This window comes from Galleria mellonella, unplaced genomic scaffold (genome assembly GCF_026898425.1).
Source record: "Galleria mellonella isolate WM207_F2 unplaced genomic scaffold, CSIRO_AGI_GalMel_v1 utg1073, whole genome shotgun sequence".
Taxonomy (NCBI): domain Eukaryota; kingdom Metazoa; phylum Arthropoda; class Insecta; order Lepidoptera; family Pyralidae; genus Galleria; species Galleria mellonella.
In genome coordinates, this window is record NW_026441969.1 from 795437 (window position 1) to 817590 (window position 22154).

Genomic DNA, 22154 nt, shown 5'->3' on the forward strand with positions numbered 1-22154 from the left:
GTTTTTTTTATGCAACTTAGAATGGCAAACAAGCTCCATCTGATGGAAAGTGGTAACCATCGCCTATGGACACGAGCAGTACCATGCACATAACAGAGTATACTGTTTCGCCCATGATACCCCTCATGCGTTGCCATTCCTATGGACTCATGTATTGTTCTTCTGTACCCTCTCCTTTTTTTTTTTAAATATACTTTACATACATAAATAAAAATATTGCAATACTCATATAGAAAATAAGTGATTAATAATATTTTATTTAGTAAATATAACTTTTACGTTACGCCATTATCATACGATATTACAGTCTGGGGCAATGCAGCTCTCATGTTGAAAGTTCTAAGATAACAAAAGCGAGCTTCTAGGATTATATGCGGAATTCATAAACGCACCTCATTTAGGATTTACTTTATCCAACAACGTAAAATTACAGAATAATCGTTGTTCATATACAACTTTTTACATCAAAATACGTGATAAAAGTAATATTGTACGTAAAAATTCAGACAATCACAGTTCTGCCACGAGAAATAAAGACAAATTGGAATTGGCGAGAACACGTCTCACATAAGCTACGAAATAACGTATAATGTATTTAAAAATAAAAATGTACAATAAATTTCGTAATATAATACACAATTGTAAATAAACGAATTTAAAAATAAAATAAGAAATTTTTTTTGTAACATCCTCTTTACAATTTGAGTAAATACCTAAATGCCAATATTAAATTATAACATATTTTTTAAATTTGACAATTCTAATTTTAAAACTCATCAAAAATTTGTAATATAACTCATTATTGTTAGTGTTATTTAAAAAAAAATCACTTGTCCACTTGAAGAGGAGATAGAAAATTATTTTGTACTAGCGACATGCCCCGTCTTTGCTTGGGTGCTGTGTAGAAACTAATGTGGAGTTATTAGTAATACTACTATTGCATGCGTCTAATAACAATAATAATAGCTTTCGAATTCAATATAAAATGTATAAATTAATTTAAACATTGTAATTTTTTTTCTTTATACAACTTAGAATGGCATACAAGCTGACGGCCCACCTGATGGAAAGTGGTAACCGTCGGTTATAGACATGAGCAGTATCATGGGCATAACAGAGTATACTGTTTCGCCCATAATACCCCCCATGCGTTGCCATTCCTGAGGACTTAGGTGTTATTCCTCTGTACCCAGTAAATTCACGCCATATCCCACCCTTCAAACCGAAACACAGCCATGCAAACAATGGGGGTCATCGTAAATGGAGTGACGACTTTCAAGTACATTGCAGGAAGTCAGTGGATGAAGGTGACACAGGATAGCTCTTTATTACAGTCTATGGGGAGGCCTGTGGTCAGCAGTGGATAGATAATAGCTCAGATGATGAGATGATGATTTTAAACATTAAAATGGTTATAACAAAATGTAAAATATAGACATATGCTGTATACATATATATATATATATATATATATATATATATATATATATATATATATATATATATATATATATATATATATATATATATATATATATATATATCGGTTTTTGTAGCTGTAATAAAGCGGAACAATTAGATATTATTTTGTTATATTTCAAAAGAATAAGATAGCATTTTCGACGAAAGGTCTCAATTGACTCGATCTCTCTCCCGAAATAATGAACAATTATCGTTATATTTCGACAAATTAACACAAAAACAATATTAAACTATAATATAAATTTTCCCATTGAATTATTGTATCTTTCAATGGAAATTATTTTAAAATTTGTTGCGTATACTAAAAGATCTAAGCGTACAGACTGCGGGAAGCGACTTTCTTTTATACTATGTACGGATTATTTTTTGATATTATTATTATTTCGTAATTTTAAAAATTGTTATACAATAATTAATACATTGGTTAATAAAGGAATATAAATTGCTTTCTATAATTTTTACCTGATCAAATGACCCTGACCTGTACTATGGATTCAGGGGAGAAGGGATTGTTAGTAATGAGGAGTTTAGTCCCCATTACTATCAGGTCGACCTCCACGCGGCTCCCCCTGGAAACTATCGTGACTAATTTATCGCTAAATTCGTCACGATGGGCTAACTGACCTGTCTATTCATCCTCACCTATCACCTCTCACTGGTACCCCGCTAGTGTATACCGATAGCGGAGGCAGAACTACCATGAACTATCACCCATTGAAAAAAAAAACCATGGCTTTATTAAAGGTATAATCAAGTATTAAAGGTTATATGTTTGGCAATTACTTAGCATAAGTATTTTCTTGCTTAAAATCATACAATCTATGGAAAAATTTGAAAAGTTTACAGTACTTTTAGAACGTTTGGACGACGCCTCGCCCTGGCTAGATATTAAGTAGCCATTTAGTATAACGATAGAATGGAAATACCCATTTTTTTGGCTTAAAAAATCTCTTTATAAATGGATCAAGAAAAGAAAAATTTGATACTTGCTTGGATGTATATTGAACGTAGACACGTTCACATGTTCTCGGCGCGAGTCTGAGTTGGCGTGGCCAGAGTTGAAATCCTTCAGTGCCAACCCACTGAACGGTCAGATCCAATGTTTGTTTATCTAGAAATAATTAATATTTTTAAAGCAGTTTTCACGTCGTAAGAACACACTACTTACAAACATTGATCTTGATATTTTTTATTAAAGCGTAAACCCTCCTCACCGGTAGGGGGGGAAGGGATTTATTTAATATCGGTATACACCGACGGGGAACCAGTAAAAAATGATAGGTGAGGATGAAGTAGGTCAGTTAGCCCATCGTGACGAATTCAACAAGAATTGTTCACGATGGTTTCCAGGGGGAACCAGTTGGAGGTCGACCTAATAGGGTTTATTGATAGCAATGGTGCTGTCAAACTACATTGCTAACAATTTCTTTCCCGCTGGGGGAAGGGATTATTAGTTACACGGATTTTTTTTTTATACAACAAAGAATGGCAAACAAGCTGACGGCCCACCTGATGTAAAGTGGTAACCGTCGCCTATAGACATGAGCAATACCATGGACATAATAGAGTATACTATTTCGCCCATGATACTCCCCATGCGTTGCCATTCCTGAGGACTCGGGTGTTATTACTCTGTACCCAGTAAATTCACGCCTTATCCCACCCTTCAAACCGAAACACAGCCATGCAAATAAAACTGCTTCACGGTTGAAACACGAATGGGACAGAGGTACCCAAGCAATCGACCATTGTGGTCCCCCTGGAAACCATCGAGCTAAATTCCAGGTATGTTCGTCACAATGGGCTAACTGACCTGCCTTTTCATTCTCGCCTATCATCCCTCACTGGTGCCCCGCCAACGTATACCGTTAGCGTAGGCGGGGTTACCATTCCATTATCATCCATAAAAAATATCATAATGATTGGTTAAACTGTTAAAGCGCTATAAGATAACGAACAAACTCATCATTCACATTTATAATATTAATAAGGAGCAGTATAGATATACTCACGGCTAGAATGCGATACAGTGAAATAAGTTTTTCTCGTGTCGCCATCTGTTACAAACTTGAAGTCAACACAAATTGGCTCCACTGTCAGTATTGGGAATTCTATGTCCAACACTAAATACAGCGTCTGCAAAGTAATAAGCTTATTATGGCAACACTCTTTTTTTATGTAACTAAGAATGGCAAACAAGCTGACGGCCCACCTGATGGAAAGTGGTAACCAACGCATATAGACTATTTCAATAATCATAAAAGCCGTTAACTGTCCACTGCTAAACATAGGCCTTTTGGGGGGTTTGCCAGTAATTGCCATGTTTGGCAGGCGGGTTGACAATTGCAGTATTTGGTACACAATATAACAATAACATTATAACTAAAACCGGTCAATACGAGCAGATACCTAATAGTTATTACTATTGACAATATAAATCGTGATTTCTTTTGCACACGCACACACACACGCACACAAGCACACATGCAAGCACACATGCAAGCACACATGCACAGACACACGCACACGCACACACGCACACACTCACACACATATGCACACGCACACGCACACGCACACACACTCGCACATTCGGAAGATTCTTTTTTCATTCGTTACTTATTGTATAATGTACCTTCTTTATAAGTTACTAGCTTTTAGCTCCGCGCGTCCGAAATATGTTCACTGATCTGAATAAAATTTAGCCTATGTGTAGTCTATATATATATATATATATATATATATATATATATATATATATATATATATATATATATATATATATATATATATATATATATATATATATATATATATATATAATTAGTGCCACTTTTTGTTGTAATTTTATAACTCAAGAACGGACTCACCTATCCAAACCAAATGTTTAGGCTTTGTTCGGATTATTTAGTAGATGGTTTGTGTGAAGTTTGCACAAAATCGGTCGAGCGGTTCTTCATTTATCACATTATTTGTAACAAATGAATTCAATAAATGGCGGATCATTTTGTTAATGGGGATTTTTGTGTCAAATTCAATCTTTTTTTAAGATGGGGATTGTGCTGTCAAATTGAAACTTTTTTCAGTGTTGACAGTACATGCATGTTGTTATGTCATTCGTGCGGTCATTTCATTTTGGACGTGCTTCGATTATAGCAATTTGTCAGCGATAATTATTGCTTTGTATTTATATTTAAATTTTGTTTTAATAAATGAATTTGATTTTTTTTATTATTTCACTTTATACGTAGCAAAGCACGTACCGGGCCGCTAGTATATATATATATATATATATATATATATATAATCTGTAAAATGTATATATGAAGTGTCATTGTGATAAAAATAAATATTTTATATATTTTATATATATTAAATAAATAATTATACCAAATTTCATACTGATCACTTAAGCCACGAAGACGTTAAAAGGCAACAAACTCACTTTCCCATTTATAATATCAGTAAGGAAGTAAGGATTGGATAACAATGCAATAATAATAACAATTATCAAAGAATTTCAAAAACAACGCAGTGTCTTTTAAATTTCCACAAACAATAATCAGAAACATTCACAGTTCTGTTTGAGTTGATCGCGGAGGGAAGTTTCGTTTGACTACGAGATTTACAGTAAACATTGCAAAACTGTGGAAAAGTGCGTGTTTTGACAATTACTGGTTAAAAATGTGTATTTTCTTTACAACAAGCATGGAGTTCTTCAAAAGGGGGGTAAAGAGGTTTCCTCAGGGTCGGCAACGCGCGCGTAATACCTCTGGTATTGCAGGCGTTCATAGGCTACGGTAACCACTTTCCATCAGGTGGGCCGACAGCTTGTTTGCCATTCCAAGTTGTATAAAAAAAAGTCTATAGTATTTTTCCTCTCTATAGATGAGGATTATCACTATTCACAACATAACACGACTTTATCTCACAACGTTATGAGAATTTTAATAAGACCTCCTTGTAAGTAATTTGTAAAGGTATAAAATACTAAAGCTTTCAAGTTATAAAAAGGCTACGAAAGCTGCCAGTGCCTCCGCTACAAGAACACTTTAATACTGACATTGTGGGCTGTACGTGTAATGAAGGGTTCAAAGAAAAATTAACACTTTTTTCTTCTATACCTTCAGCTTTTACTGGTAATTTTACATAGAATTAAATTTTGTGATCATTATAAATCTTAATTAATAACTTTCTTTTAAAAAATGAATTATTAAAAAAATAAGCAACCTGAGTCCTTTCTCCGAATTTAAGGCATTCATACTAAAATAACAAACGTGACGTTAATTTGTTTTGTATTTAGAGCAGAGCTCAATCAGAAATTGGATTAAAAATATAATTGTTAGGTATCATTTTCACTAAAGTTTAACTGCGGCTGCCAACCCACGTGCTAAACGTGGCAACTATTGGCAAATTCCACTTTATGGTGATGGCCTATACAGCAGTGAACAGTTGACATGATTTTTTTTTTATACAACTTAGAATGGCAAACAAGCTGACGGTCCACCTGATGTAAAGTGGTAACCGTCGCCTATAGACATGAGCAGTACCATGGACATAACCGAGTATACTGTTTCACCCATGATACCCCCCATGCATTGCCATTCCTGAGGACTCAGGTGTTATTCCTCTGTACCCAGTAAATTTACGCCATGATATGTTTGTAATTTGTGTAATTTAAGAGAGAATAATCCCCAACAGGGGATGGCCTGTGTTTAGCAGTGGACAGTTAACGGATGAAGAAAATAAATATAGTAACGTAAATGTTAGAGCAAAATAAGCAATCAGACAAATTAATATACACATAGGTTTAAAAGTATCTGAAAGAAAACCTGTAAAGTACCTATCTATAAATATAACATAGAAAATCACTCAATTGTGTATAAATTTTACTTATTTATACAGTGTAGTAGACTTTAAACCAAAAATAATATTTGTATGGAAGGTTTCATGGGCGAAACAGTATACCCTGTTATGTCCATGGTACTGCTCATGTCTATAGGCGACGGTTACCACTTCCCATCAGGTGGACCGTCAGCTTGATTGCCATTCTAAGTTGTATAAAAAAAAAATATATCAAATACCTGAATACATTTTTCAACAACAATTCCATGCTGATAGAAACTGTCACGTCCATATATTACATGCACACTAGTATAAATGGATTGTTGTCTCGCCTGTCATTGCATATCCAAGCATTGTTATGAAGCAAGTATATAGGTTATATTAATCCTGCATGTAGGTTAGAACTGTCATCAGGTAACTATATTGTTAGACCGTGTATAATATACCAATATCAAATACTTCAAGAGATTGTTATACCATATTATTGTTTATTTGTTAATTAGCACGCTGTGTTTCCTATAAAATGATTGTACACTAAGTATAAATAGACGGTAATTTTAATATTAAATCTTATCAGTGTAACAATTGCTGGGAGGCCAAATAAAGATAAAATAAAAAAAATAAAAATAATCCTAATTTTACTAGCTTTTTTTGTTCTACCTTTAAACTTGGTAGTAATAGCATGTTAGGAACAGGCGTGTTTTGCCTATGGCAATGGCATGCAAAATTTTAATAATTATGGTAACTTTTTTTCAAATATTAACAAAATATTATTTATGTGCTTTTAAAGTGAAATTATTTTCTAGTCCAACAAGTCCTTAATTGAGTAGTAACACTTGTCCAAAAGCCATTTGTACAGTGTGTTCTCAAATTGTCTCAATGTCTTTATATTTATAATTTTTTCTGGTATATTATTAAAAATTCTTATACACATATTGTAACATTTTTTTTTTTTATAAATTGTAGTCCTAAGAATTCTAATTTGATTATTATAATTCATAATTTTAATATTTAATGTGGTGATTAATTTGTTAAAAAAATATAACCAAAAGAGCCCCTGAGTTGACGTGCAGTAGATATAATAAAATAGTTCACGGCCACCCAAGTTCTTCTAAATTGTGAAACAAGTAACTTAACACTCTACAAACTGCTACGAGTAATGAGTGGAGCTGTAAAGAATGTCTACAGAATGTGTCCCGCAGATCATATCACTTAATTCCAGAAGAAAATAATGACGAATCCGATACTAGTAATGCTATCTGTAGACCACTCTCTCTGGATGCTAGAAAACTACTTCGAGATATAATTAATAAACTAAAAAAAAACAATTCGTGATGTGATCAGTAATATTGAATCTTCAATAGAATTTCTTTGTCATAAATTCAATAATATAGAGAAATCCATAAAACATCAAGGCAATACAATAAAAAATCTTGAACAAAAAACCAAAACCTGAGAAATTAAAATAAATGCTTCCTAAGAGCAAATTGTACAATAATCAGGACAAAAATAGTTCTAATTAATATTAGAAATTTCCGGTCTACCACGCTAGCAAGAAGCTACCACGCTTTGAAACTCGAAGTAAAAAAGCAACATTCTAAAATCTCGATGCCGGGTAGTAAAAACAAGCCTGCGATTATCTTCGTTGAAAGAAATTTTCAAAAACTTGAAAAAGTAAAGTAACCAAAGAAAACTGATAAATGAGTTCTCATTACAAAAGCTTTAACAAAAATAATGAAAATTTATACTTATTACATATTGTGGAATAACATTTGCCCAAAAGGTTTAAATTTATATCATGTTAAAACAGAAAAGTCAGGTTGTCACACAAACAAACCGAACCAAACTATATTTGAGATAAGCAAGAATATAGGCTACGGCCCAATCAATCAATTTATGATATTTATATATATTTTTACTTAGACAGTAATCTGTGAAAGAGCTCGTAGCTACGTTTTGTTACGTAAAGAACGTAGACGTGCTCTTTATTTCGTTTAAACATCATATCCTGGTTATGCGAATTACGATTAGAAACTAGTGCAAAGTAAATATATGTAAATAAAAAAAAAAATCTTACAGCGAGCAGGCTGTCTTGATCATGGAAGACCAAAGGTGTAACAGTTCTGCTCTGTTGAGGATACGGCGGTGGCTGGCACGGCGTAGAGTCACTATTGGTCGGGCAAATCTCTGCAGTGTCACAATAGACTTCCACGCACATCTGTAAAATGATAAGATGCTTTAAAAATATGCTCACTACTGTAATTGCTAATGAAATAATCGGGTTTATTAGTTTATTCATGTTCTGTTTAAGCTACATATTCGTTAAAAAATTAGACATACAATACACAGTCGACAAACATTTTTCTTCTTTCGTCAACAAATGTCTAGGATTTTTTTTTTCTTAGTATGCACATATCTAATTCACCATGAATTAAACGTATTCGTATGAAGTGCATTATCTCCTGTTCTCGAGAGAATTTCTAAAAACCTTTCTAAAACATAAGGAAAAAAAATGTTTTTTTAAACGGTTTTATTTAGCTCGACCCGTACGGTATTTATTTATTTGGGTCAAAATTAGAAATTGGAATTTAAGCACCTTCCCGTTGTCAGATTGATCTGAAATTTGGTACACACATTTAATTTAGATGACAATACAATATAATAAAATCAATAACATTATAAACCTAAGATGGCCGCCGATACAAAATGGCGGATTACATATTTTTCCTTAACCCCCGCAATATGGGTATCAAATGAAAGGGCTACACTAGTAAAACACGATGATTATGTCAAAATTTAAAATTCAAGATGGACGCCGTTCCTATATGGCGGACTAGGTACATATTTTTCCACAACCACCACAATATGGGTATCAAATAATAAGACTACACTGCAGAATACTGTCATTATGTCAAAATTTCAAATTCAAGATGGACGCTGTTACAAAATGGCGTATTAGGTGGGGGCATGATTAGTCGTATCGAGAACAGTTGCGTCTAAGATTGTGTGACGTTAGAGGGGCAGATAAAAAAAAATAGGTAATTAGATAGGATGATGATGATGACGATTATAATAAGTCGATGCAATCCACACTTAGTATAGTAGAAAGTAATACAGAAATATTTAATGGGCCCCACGTTTTTATTTTAGTCTAATATGCCTAAAAGCTATTCTGCCTAGTACTAAAATATTTCTGAACTAGAAGGTCAAAATACCTACTTGTTATAGTGTGGGCTGCTTAGTTTACCTACCAAGCAAACCCTGGTGTTAGTGTTCTCTCATGAACTGCCTTTCGGCCGCTGACATGGTTCATGTTATGACAACCACTACCATCAGAGATATTAATGACCGAGATCACCTACGTAGGTTGATAGGTAAGTAACTATTTATTTATTTTGTAGTTTTCAGTGCACATAAAATAAAACCGTTTAACTTAAAAGTTTTTTTACCGATTTTTATTTTCTTGTTTTTAGTATTTAGTGAAATTGTTTACCGAATATTCCTCATTCTATTTAATTCATTCAGTGCATCATTATTACATGGTTTCTTACCTGATAATTTAGTACAATCTAATTCCTCAATACATAGCCCTTCCAGAGACTTGACTCGACTTAGAGCCACGTATGCTTGTCCTTCCTCAAACCATTTTGAGCCCAAATATACTACTGCATGGTCGACGGTGCTGCCCTGCATTTTATGGACGCTGAATGCCCATGACAAAACTAAGGGCAACATCCTTTTTTCAGCCGTACCATAATTGAATTTTGCTGGAAACTGTATGGCTTTAGGGTAAATAACGTGCATGCCGTCTGTGCCAAAGTCAATTAAAACTGATGATATATCTGTATCGTACATTTGGGTTCGACGGAACTGAGGCCAAAAAATTTCTGTAATGTGGCCTATAGCGTCATTATCAATCCTTTTGTAACGTCAATGTTGGACCGCAACATGACTTTTGCACCTACAAATATTTCAAGTACTGATGGTAAGCCTCCAGTCTTATTTATATTTGATGGTATTTTTTGTTTATTGTTACCATGTTGTTCCCACGATTAAGAGGCATTTTGACGGTCGACCCCCCCCCCCCCCCCCGCAGTCCAGTAAAGAGGCAAGGCTTAATATACACCAAGATGCGCCCAATCTTAAGGGGGAAGCGCTTACGACATTACATTTTTATCCACCCTAATGCCATACAGTCCTCGGCACGTTTTAACCTATTACCTTAACTTGGGTGGTATAACTACCGCTTACTAACGAGGTATCTAATTACCTATTTTTTTATCTGCCCCTCTAACGTCACACAATCTTAGACAACTGTTCTCGATACGACTAATCATGCCCCCACCTAATACGCCATTTTGTAATACCGTCCATCTTGAATTTGAAATTTTGACATAATGACAGTATTCTGCAGTGTAGTCCTATTATTTGATACCCATATTATGGTGGTTGTGGAAAAATATGTACCTAGTCTGCCATATTGGAACGGCGTCCATCTTGAATTTTAAATTTTGACATAATCATCGTGTTTTACTAGTGTAGCCCTTTCATTTGATACCCATATTGCGGGGGTTAAGGAAAAATATGTAATCCGCCATTTTGTATCGGCGGCCATCTTAGGTTTATAATGTTATTGATTTTATTATATTGTATTGTCATCTAAATTAAATGTGTGTACCAAATTTCAGATCAATCTGACAACGGAAAGGTGCTTAAATTCCAATTTCTAATTTTGACCTAAATAAATAAATACCGTACGGGTCGAGCTAAATAAAACCGTTTAAAAATAAAGAAAAATTTTATACAACTTAGAATGGCAAACAAGCTGACGGCCCACCTGATGGAAAGTGGTAACCGTCACCTTAGACATGAGCAGTACTATGGACATAACAGAGTAAACTGTTTCGCCCATGATACCTCCCATGCGTTGCCATATAGGTGTATGGTCATTTTAATGTCCCTATGGTTTCTCTTTTCATAGTTGTATGAGTTTCTAAGCTTAGATTATATATATAATCTCCACATTAATGCTTCACTAAAAACACGTCAGCATTTTTATCTATGACTGTGTAAATTGGGTTACCAGTACGTGCAGTTAATACTAAGTACATGGCAGAAAATTATATTACCTATAAGGCTAAATTGAAAACTAAAAGTAATACAAAATTCGCACGAATCTATTTGAAATAACAAAATCAACAGCGGCTAATGATTCGTAAAGGTGCTTATTTTTTTCTGAATACTTAGATTTTTTTTTACACCATAGGGGGCAAACGAACATGCGGCTCACCTGATGGTAAGTGACTACCGCCGCCCATGATCATGAACACCCACAACACCAGCGGCATTGCAGGTGTGCTGCCGGCCTTTTAAAAAGAAATATGCTCTTTTCTTGAAGGTCATGTTGCCGTATCGGTTCGGAAATACTGCTGCTGGAAGTTGACTCCAAAGAATGGTTGTGCCTTGAAAAACGCACGATGAAAGACCGCCACTCGTCCAGATGATTGAGATGAAACTTTAGTTTGTGGCGGATTGTACGATGGTGAAAATCAGCAGCAGGTATCAATCCGAACAATTCCTCAGAACACTCCCCATGATAAATTCGGTAGAAGATGCACAGAGATGCAACATATTTGCGCATATCTCTCTGATTTATATTTAAGTACAGACATATTTTTTTTTTGTTTTGAATCAATGAAAATGATCGCCGTTTTAATTAATACATGTGTATTAATTTATATACAGTATATAGTGTATTTATATTCTAACCTTAGATTATATAGGTAGTGTCTCCATAGACATGCTTCGAACATAAACGCATAAATTTTTTCATACAATTTTGCGTGATAAACAGTTATCGAGTGATTCCTTTATAACATCTATATTTATTTTATCTTATAAATTCTGCATTTTTTAATTTTTTTTTGTACAACTTAGAATGGCAAACAAGCTGACGACCCACCTGATGGAAAGTAGTAACCGTCGCCTATAGACATGAGCAGTACCATGGACATAACAGAGTATACTGTTTCGCCCATGATACCCCCCATGCGTTGCCATTCCTGAGGACTCAGGTGTTATTCGTCTGTACCCAGTAAATTCACGCCATATCCCGCCCTTCAAACCGAAACACAGCTATGCAAACACAACTGCTTCACGGTTGAAACACGAATGGGACAGACGTGCCCAAGCAATCGACTTTTATACAAAGTCTCCCTCCGGTAATACATAATATTAATACATAAACACACATTTTATTTATTAAATAATATATGAAGATACATTTTAGATATATTTTTTTAGATAGAATACTGATAAAGAAAAACGAGTCAGCTAATTTCAATAATTCAAATCAAGGCTCGGTGCTCTATTAGTCTATAGAGTCTTAATTTTATATTATATATATATATAATTTATAATAAATTAAGACTCTGCCATAAAAAATAGTTCCAAATTCAAATTTAAAAAGTCTGCCTGATCTGGAAAATGTTTAATCCACTTACTGGGAACACTGAAAAAAGGCGTTTTGTTTTTACTTACATAAAATATGTACTCAGCCAACATCAAGTTAGCTGACTAAATTTTAGCACATTTTTTTATACTTAATGCTCTATTTATATAATCTAAGTATCTAAGACATAGATCCTATTTGATAAATTTAAAATAAAATGGCCCACATTTTTAAAGCTCTCTTTCTCTTTATTAAATTTAAGAGACTTTAATCCGTTTGCGGGCTAAATTTATATTCCCTGGCTCTTATGTCAGATGAGAAAAAATAAGAAAAAAATTTTTCGCGTATTTTTTAGTTCAATAATAATAAATCCCATATAATAACTTGCTACTATGTACATGTGTGATGTACTGCTTAAAATATAGAGTTTAGACACAAAAAAAATTGTCTGCAGACAGAAAGTCCGTCGTCTGTCTCGTACTTACTTAAAGTTCAGAAGAAAATAATTTCTATAGCAGCTTCATTATTATTTTGAAATACATTTTCCACTACGCTGATGAATCACTAGATGGCGCTGATATAATTGTACACGTCGTTATGGTTTTGTTTTATTCGATAGATATCTGTTTGTGGACAGGTGGAAATGTTTATTACCACGCTGGCCATAGTGGCTTTTTTGAATTTTTGTACTTGTAGATAGATTCCTTTTATGAGTCTCATCTACACAATACAATACAGCAAACTTCAAAATGTATCTTAGGTTTGATCGATCATTAATTTAATATTTTAAAAAATACTTCAATTTTCTATTTTTTTCTAATCTTTTGAGAATAGTGGGAGATTGCGAATTCCGCGCAGATTCCATGCTTAACTACTAGTAATGTAATAAATGTTGTTTTCAACGGAAAAATCCTTTTTAAACCGGAACAAAACCACATAAATTGTCCCGTGTTGGCCATAAAATAACAAACAGGGTAAGTTATTGCTTGTTTGTTTGTAACTATTCGAATCGAATTGCATTTTTCAATTTTAGTCTTTTGTAATAATTTTTATTTTTATTTATTTATTTATTTTGTTCCAGACAACTGGGATCCATTCTTGTTAGTAAGTGTACTTAAAAACTATGTTAATACTTAATTACTAATAATGATCTAGTCCTCTCGGAGAGCATTTTCACGAGAGGACTATCCAATTTATTAACAAACATGTTCAGGATACTGTTGCTACTCCCGCGTATTCGACGTAAAAACGAAGCTGTCTTTTTTCGCCAGACTGCGTCAAAACTATCTGTGCGAGCGTCGGCAAACATCGCTGAGGCGCTACAGAAGCGCGGAAGCCGCAACAGTAACCTGAAACTATTATTAAATTGGATACGCAAGGCATTGCAGGTCCCCCGAGTATACTGGAACCACTGACTCGCCGAATACAACGATGTACAATACGCTTTAAATAGTGTTATTTTTACTGCATCTGTACATCGCGCAAATCGGCGAGATAACATATTGGCTCGGACCGACAAAGCCCTACGCTCCCTCTCCATATCTACATCGTCTCTAAGGCTGGTGGTCACCAGGTGACCAAGGTATTTAAATTTATTTATTTATTTTTTTTTTTTTATTTATTTATTTATTTATTTAACAAAGTATGTTTGTATTAGCACAGAATTTATCATTGCCTCCTACACTAGGCTGAGCCTGTCCTGTAGGAAGCAGTACTCGTGTTTGCATATACATGCATATAGATATTAAACAGGCTTTTTAGCAGTACTCACAATTGTGTAACTAATCTGTATAATACAATTATTTTATTTATTTATTTTTTCTTTCTCTCACCACCAATACACATGTATAAATAAGTATTATGAATGAGTGTGTGTGCATGCGTGTGTGTGTGGTGTGTGCTGTGTGTGTGTGTGTGTGTGTGTGTGTGTGTGTGTGTGTGTGTGTGTGTGTGTGTGTGTGTGTGTGTGTGTGTGTGTGTGTGTGTGTGTGTGTGTGTGTGTGTGTGTGTGTGTGTGTGTGTGTGTGTGTGTGTGTGTGTGTGTGTGTGTGTTTGTATGTATGTGACCAGTATTTTCATTTATATGATTAACAAGAGCATGTTTTCAGTATCGTCATAATTCATAGATTTCAGATGTTCGCTTACTTTTGATTTTGTTTCTTTTAGGGTGCAGTTCTTTAGATTGTAAATTTTGCAAAATTTATTATATATGAATGGGATTATGCAAGAAGAGAAGCGTCTGGCAAAACTAGTTTTAGTAGTAGGTGTAGGGAGAGTGTAAAAACGCTTGTTTGAAGCCTTAGGGTTATTCAGTGACTTTTGGATTATGCTGTGACCAATAGTTATAATTTTGAAAATATACAGTTTACGAACGCTTAAGACCTTTGCGTCATTAAATAAAGAAGCTGTTGAATATCTAAAAGGCTTTTTGAACATGACCTTTAATATAGAACGCTGAGCTCTTTCTAGTTTCAGCAATATGATCTTAGCAGTAGATCCCCAAACTCGGATGCAATAAGTAAGTACTGACTGACACAGCGCGACATAAACATTTCGGAGTAAGGATGGATCCATCACGTCTCTGAGGATTCTCATGGTGGGAATAAGTTTTCTTACTCTGGCAGACATATAGTCAATGTGTTGCTTGAAAGTAAGTTTCTCATCTAATACCATCCCTAGATACTTTACAGTTGGAGAGTTCTTAATAGTGTCACAGGAGCACGTGTTAGAATGGTATATCGGATTTGTAACACATGTGTATCTTGATATCTGGAACGGAGAACGGCCTTGAAGCTTTAGTTTTATAAAAGCATACATATTTCGTTTTTAAAGTATTTATTGTCAGTAAATTTTTGTTTAACCATGTAGCAACCAAAACCAAACCTCTCTCAACGTTCAAATAACATTCGTTCCAATTATTACCATGGAATATAATAGCTGTGTCATCAGCATAACAAGTAAATTTTGCGTTGATTAATGGGGTTAATAGTAAGTCATTAATATAACAAAGAAAGAGCGTAGGACCCAAGATACTACCCTGTGGTACACCAAAGCAAGTATTCTCAAAATGACTAGTGTGATCATGCACTTTAATACACTGCTTTCTATTCGTTAGGTATGAATTAAACCACAAAAGTGGTTTGCCTCTAATTCCCAAACCTTCCAATTTTCGCAAGAGTATAGGAATTGACACGGTGTCAAATGCCTTTGTCAAGTCAAGGAACACTCCGACACACGCCTGACCTTCATCGAGGTGAGAACAAATATTATTAGTGAGAGAGCTCACAGCATCTTCAGTGGATTTACCACGGCGAAAGCCAAACTGTGCGTCTGAGAAAGCTCTGTTTGTTTCAAGGTATTTGACTAATCTTTGTTTACGATTTTTTCTAAAAGTTTGGAGAAAGTAACCAACAGAGATATTGGACGGTAATTATTTACTGAATTTTTATCTTCGCCCTTGTGTATAGGAGTAACAGTGGCGATTTTCCATTGATCAGGAAATTCACCGGAAGCAATACTCAAATTGAAGATCGCAGAAAGAGGCTCGTTTATATATTGTCGAACTGTTTTTATCAGAGTATTTGCAAGTCCATCAATACCAGGTGCACTTTTTTCATTAAGTAATTGTATGAAAGAAGAAACTTCGAATGGGTCAGTTGGTTGGAAATAAAAAGAATGAGGAGATGGATATGAAAGTTTCACTCCAGATGCCAGAGAGTCTTGTGTTTCATTTAATAGTGACATAGTTGTATGAGCAAGGTTTTGACCGACAGTTGCGAAAAAGGAATTACAATAATTGAGGGATTCTACTGGATCACTTTTTATTGTAAGTAGATTTTTTGCAGTACTCTTTTTAGTATTTTTATGAATTATTTTATTAATACTATTCCAAAGAGGTTTAGGTTTATTTATATTTTGCTGAATTAATCCACTTTCGTACTCCCTTTTCAAACGTCGCAGTAGGGAATTATAAAAATTTCTATATTTAATATATGTAGACTTCTTTATCGGATTGTCAGGATGTTTACGTGAATCAGAGTGAAGTTTATCTCTGCGTTTGGCACACCTGAGCAACCCTGGGGTCATCCAAGACTCTTTAGTGTATTTAGAGTGACTAACTTTATATGTGTGAGTGTGTTTTTTTACAATCTTCATGAATATATCCGTAAACAATTCAGTGGCCTCATTTACAGAAGTACTATTAAGAATCTCCGTCCAATCCACACAAGCTAACTCTGTCTTTACAGCTTCATAATTAGTTTTTTCTCTTTGTCTTTTATTAGAAGATGGTTTTTGTAAAGAGTTATCCATTCCCAACATGATAGGATTATGGTCGGTAATATCAGCAGAACATATGATGGATTCATAGCTACCATAGTTACGAATGAAAAAATGATCCAGACAGGTTTTGTTATGAGTAGGTTTGTTGACAGCACTTGAAAGTCCCAATTCGGCCATCAAGCACAAATACTCTGAAGATAGTTCATAAGTCTTGGATGTATCAGCTATATCAATGTTTATGTCTCCAGTGATAACTAAACAAGGACCCACAACGAGAGTCTTGAGGTTAGACTCCAAAGAGCTCAGAAATCTATTTGAATTGCTAAAACTTTCAGACGGAGAGCGATAGATGCCAAGTATTGATAAATGTTTGGATATAGCTACCAACAGGGAATTTGCTCCTTCAATATCGATTTCGACTACTTTTGGGGAAAATATGTTGCTAATGTAAATAACTACGCCACCTGCTCTGTTTATATATTTCGATGTTTTGAAGGCTGTGTATCCAATGATGTCCTTGATAATCGAATTTTCATTTAACCAACACTCGGTAAGAATTATAGCATCAAATTTAGTATCCAGCCGAGTAAGGAGTATTAAAAAATTGTCAAGATTTCGCTGTAGACTCCTTATATTAAATGTATGAATTTTGGTATTATACTTTGCGAGTATGGTTTTGCTTTCGTCCGGGGATTTTAAAGTATGGCTTTCTTTTTCTATGGCTTCGTCAATTTCTTGTATGATGTCGTAGGATGCCATATCTATATAAGACACATAGTATAATAAAAGAAGCTGGAAACCTGAGGCCATACTTATGACTGAAATATAATACTTTTGTATTTTTATGTATATAAGAAATTATATCCTGTGGTAGTGCAGTAGAAGTAACGGTACAGTAAGTATACTGTTGTTGTGTGTAAGATTTTTGAATGAGTATTTGAGTGTGAGCTATAACATTACATTTACAATAGCGAATATTGATGAGTAGATAATTAATAATGAAGCTATGGTTACAAATATTATAAAAAATCAGCAAAAGCAAATACATGCAACACAATTCTAGCAATAGTATTACTCTGATAATATTAAATAGTTTCCAATGTAAAAACATAAAGCATACTGAACAAAAGCACAATGATACATATGCGCGACAAGCATTCCGCACAAGCACAGCAGACTTAATAGAGTTTTGCTGTAAACTCATCGGCAGTAGCGATAGCGGTTTCTTTTGCCCGCAGGTTGACTGGGCACTTGCAAAGCAGGTCATCGTAAGAAGCAATATAGACAGCAGGTTTACCTGTACGTTTGCGAACATATATTGAACCATTCCTTGTCCAACAGTATTTGAAATCAGCCTCCTTCGCACGTATTCTGGCATCGCGAAATAACTGTCGATTGGCTCTAGTAAGGCGCTCATTTATAAATATTTTCCGCTCAGGACTATTCAAAACGATGTCCTTACTATTCAAATCACGACGTGATTTGGCGGCCCTCAGAAAGTCCTCTCGTATCGCCTTGCGAGTAAAACGGACTACAAGTGGACGTGGAATTTTATTTTCTTTCCCATCTCCGTTAGTACGGCGAAATCCGGTTCGAGCAACGCTATCTATGTCACCCTCTGTCATGTGTATTCCAATTTTTGAGGCAGTGACTAGAGTCAGATGATAAGGATTTTCATTGTTGACTTCTTCTAGTCCGATAATTTCGACCTCATTACCAAGAGACGATTGCGCTTGAATGTCTAATTGCCGTTGCAACTGCTCAACCGTTTGTTTTAGTTGGTCACATTCCCTTTGACTATCCTCTAGTGACTGTAGACGGGCTTCTGTGTTAGTAAGCTTGTCGACAATATCATCCAAGCGAAGGTGGCAACGAGCCACGGCGGCAACCACTTCCGACAATTCATTTTTAAACTCTGTCATCGTTTCCCGAAGGAGACGCATTTCGTTAACTATTGAATATGTATCATCGTCGTTTGATTGGTCACCGTTTCTACGCGTTGCCTTGCGGATGGTGACGTTACTTGGAGATGCAGTGGAGCGTACCGGGGTCGAGGAGTTATCTCCGCCTCTTTTTGTAATAGCCTTGCAGTCAGGGCAGATCCATAACTTTACTGATTCCAGCGGTAGATTTGTGGCATTAGTACATAGTAAATGAAATTTTTTGTGACAGCGCTCCACTCTGCATATGATGAAATCGTCATCTCGAATTACCTCTGGGCAAGCGGCGCACGTAACGTTGCCTCCGGTCCTCGGCATATTGCAACCTGTACTATGATCGTAGCGACAGGAAAGCGACGAAAGTCGATAATTGTCGCTTGTTACGTGATTTCGTTGTACAGAGCCCAGCGACTTGTCCGCAAGGATGAGTCACGCGTAACTCGCCGGGTCGTGCTTGATGTTTACTTAATTGCACAATGGGTAGTTTGAAATTTAACTGATACTTAATCACTTGTCACGTTAATATCTTGTAAATTATTAGAAATTATATAATTTGTGTTCAAAATAATTAAAGAACGTGTTGTAATTAATGTTTTGATATACGTTTCAACCAAAATATCAAACTTTAGATCACAAAAACTATTTTATAACCAGGAATACAAACAAACGCGTACGTACTATAGGCCGTTCTATGACTCACCCTAAATTGATGCACTCTTCTAATTGGAACACTATCCAACATAATAGGAGGTATATATGTTGGACACCTGGTACCCGCCTTAAAGACCATGTACTCAGTTTTCTTTACATTGTATATCAAACCGTGTGAAATAGCATACGACTCGCACACAGCGAGCAGTTTTCTTAATGCATCAATAATAAGTGTAGAGCGCTATTTGGTAATGAAGGAAGACTGTACAAAAGTCGTCTGCAATGGGTACCTCGATCCCATTCGTGTTTCCTCCGAGTAACTGTGGTTGCATGACTGTTTAATTTTGAACCGTGGTGTGTAGCATATAGAGAATATAATCCCGAGATTCCGAATGATAAAGTCATTACATATGCAGCTGTAATAATTATATATGAATTAAAACAAATAATAAAAAATAACTTTTGACTATAACTAAATAACTGTGACTACAGACGCAAAAAATAAAATTATGCCGATGGTGAAAACCATAAATAAATGTCGTATACAGCATGTTAATTACTTTAACTCATACTTAAAACTAGTGATATTATTTATTAATAGAGCCTCAATTACTTTTTTCTAGTAAAAAAATATATTATCAAAAAACTGAAAACATAAATTTAAATTCTCGAAAAAAAAGAACAACCTGTATCTGTAAGTACAGACAGCACTACACAATACGAAGTATGTACATACATATTATTATATCAAATATAATAACATCTTTCTTTTACACACACACACACACACACACACACACATAGAAAGAGAGAGAACTGTCACTGTGACCAACAGTTTCCACCATTCCATTGTCGCGTAGCTGTCACCCGAAAACATCTCACGTATTTCTGTAGAAATATTTCCCTAATTTTTTGCTAAACACGAAACAAGAACACCTGGGAATTAATAAACGGACTAAATGTATTATACTACGTAAAATATAGGTACATTCGGTTGGGGATTGCAGACTTATGTACATAGTACGTACTGTGGAATGGCAGCCGCTTTGTTTACCAACATGCCTTCTGTGGTAACATATGACCCTTCTATAATCATTTAATTAGCCTTCCCCGTCATTTGATTACGAAGAGACATTTTTATTTTTAATTAGCGTGCGCCCGGGGCTTTCATGTTTAAATCTAAGAAGACATCCTTGGAATTTTTCTGCGTAAAATTCTTATTTTTATAGATGTTGACATTGTAAAAATACTGTTTACAATTATTTTGATATATTTCATGGTATAATAAGTTTTACAATATATTATGGAGAAGGAAATACTGAATGGAAATATAGAATACATATCAAGATATGGAGAGTTTTTGTACGATTTGAAATGAAAAATAAGTTAATAGGTTCTTGGTAAATCACAACAATATTTTTTTGAGACAAGATTAAAAAGAAGATCTTAGATGTTAGAAATACACAAAATGTGTCACAGGCGATACATTTTACTTATTTCATTATACTGTTCATGACTATGGATCATGGTTGGGTAGTCCATTAGCTTGTTCGACGTACAAAAAAAAATATTTTTCCTTATTTTACAATCGTACTAAAATTACAACAAGACGAGAACGGGAATTAACCCTATCGACTGTTTAAAGAATTAATAAAACCGGCGAAGATATTGGAGATAAAAAAATACGAGATCAAATTACAACACTTTCTGTTAGGAATCGCTTTGAAATAAAAGTAATTCATCACGAAGCAGCGACAGATAGAGTGGGAGTAAGTTGAATTAAATGCAATGGGAACATACAGAGAGCACTCACATCTCCCATTATACATGATGTGTATGATAACTGTCGTTTCCGCTTTATTTATGAACACTGAATGATTTAGTGAATACGTTTGCACAATAGGAGTTTATATATTACACAGAAAATGTTCCACGAGTACATTAATCAAATTATATGCAACGCAGCCTCTTTCCTGTTATGAATTAATAATTGAAATATGGATGTTTTATGAGTTTTCATTTTCCCAATTATATGATATGGTCGCTTAGCTCCACACGCTTCACGTTCCATAAAAATAATTGAAGACACGGTGTTTTCAATGGGACATAATAATAATAATATAGCGTGCACAACATTTTAAAATTTCAACGAGCTTTTGGAATTTAATCTTCGTAGAATCTTGTAGATCTCGATTATTAAATTTCTATGATTATGTACATTTTGCATGTCTTGTTATGGAGTATTTTGAAATTGTAATGTTTGTTATTATCCTTATGTAATTTTTGAATGTTGTCATCTAAGCCAGGAGAAATTATAAATTACTGTAACAGCCTTTTTAAATCAGTCTATTAATATTAGAAGAGCACAGCTATTATTAGCATTCAAAGGCCGGTGAGCTTTAATTTTCTATGTAATCATTCAGCGAATAAGAGATTTTACTTAGAAATGTTTCTTTAGAGAAATTAAAATTTAAAGTCATCTAACTGAACTGTTTGTGGAAGCA

General features: G+C 34.6%; 1 protein-coding gene across 1 annotated transcript in view; it reads right to left on the reverse strand.

The window, feature by feature from the left end:
• Nucleotides 1-20797: 20797 nt before the first annotated feature.
• LOC116413117 (uncharacterized) overlaps nucleotides 20798-22154 on the reverse strand; it is a 67102-nt gene continuing 65745 nt past the window's right edge. The window contains exon 9 of the mRNA XM_052891869.1: nucleotides 20798-20854. Within this exon, the coding sequence (XP_052747829.1) occupies nucleotides 20798-20854 (57 nt within the window). The remainder of the gene's footprint in view (nucleotides 20855-22154) is intronic.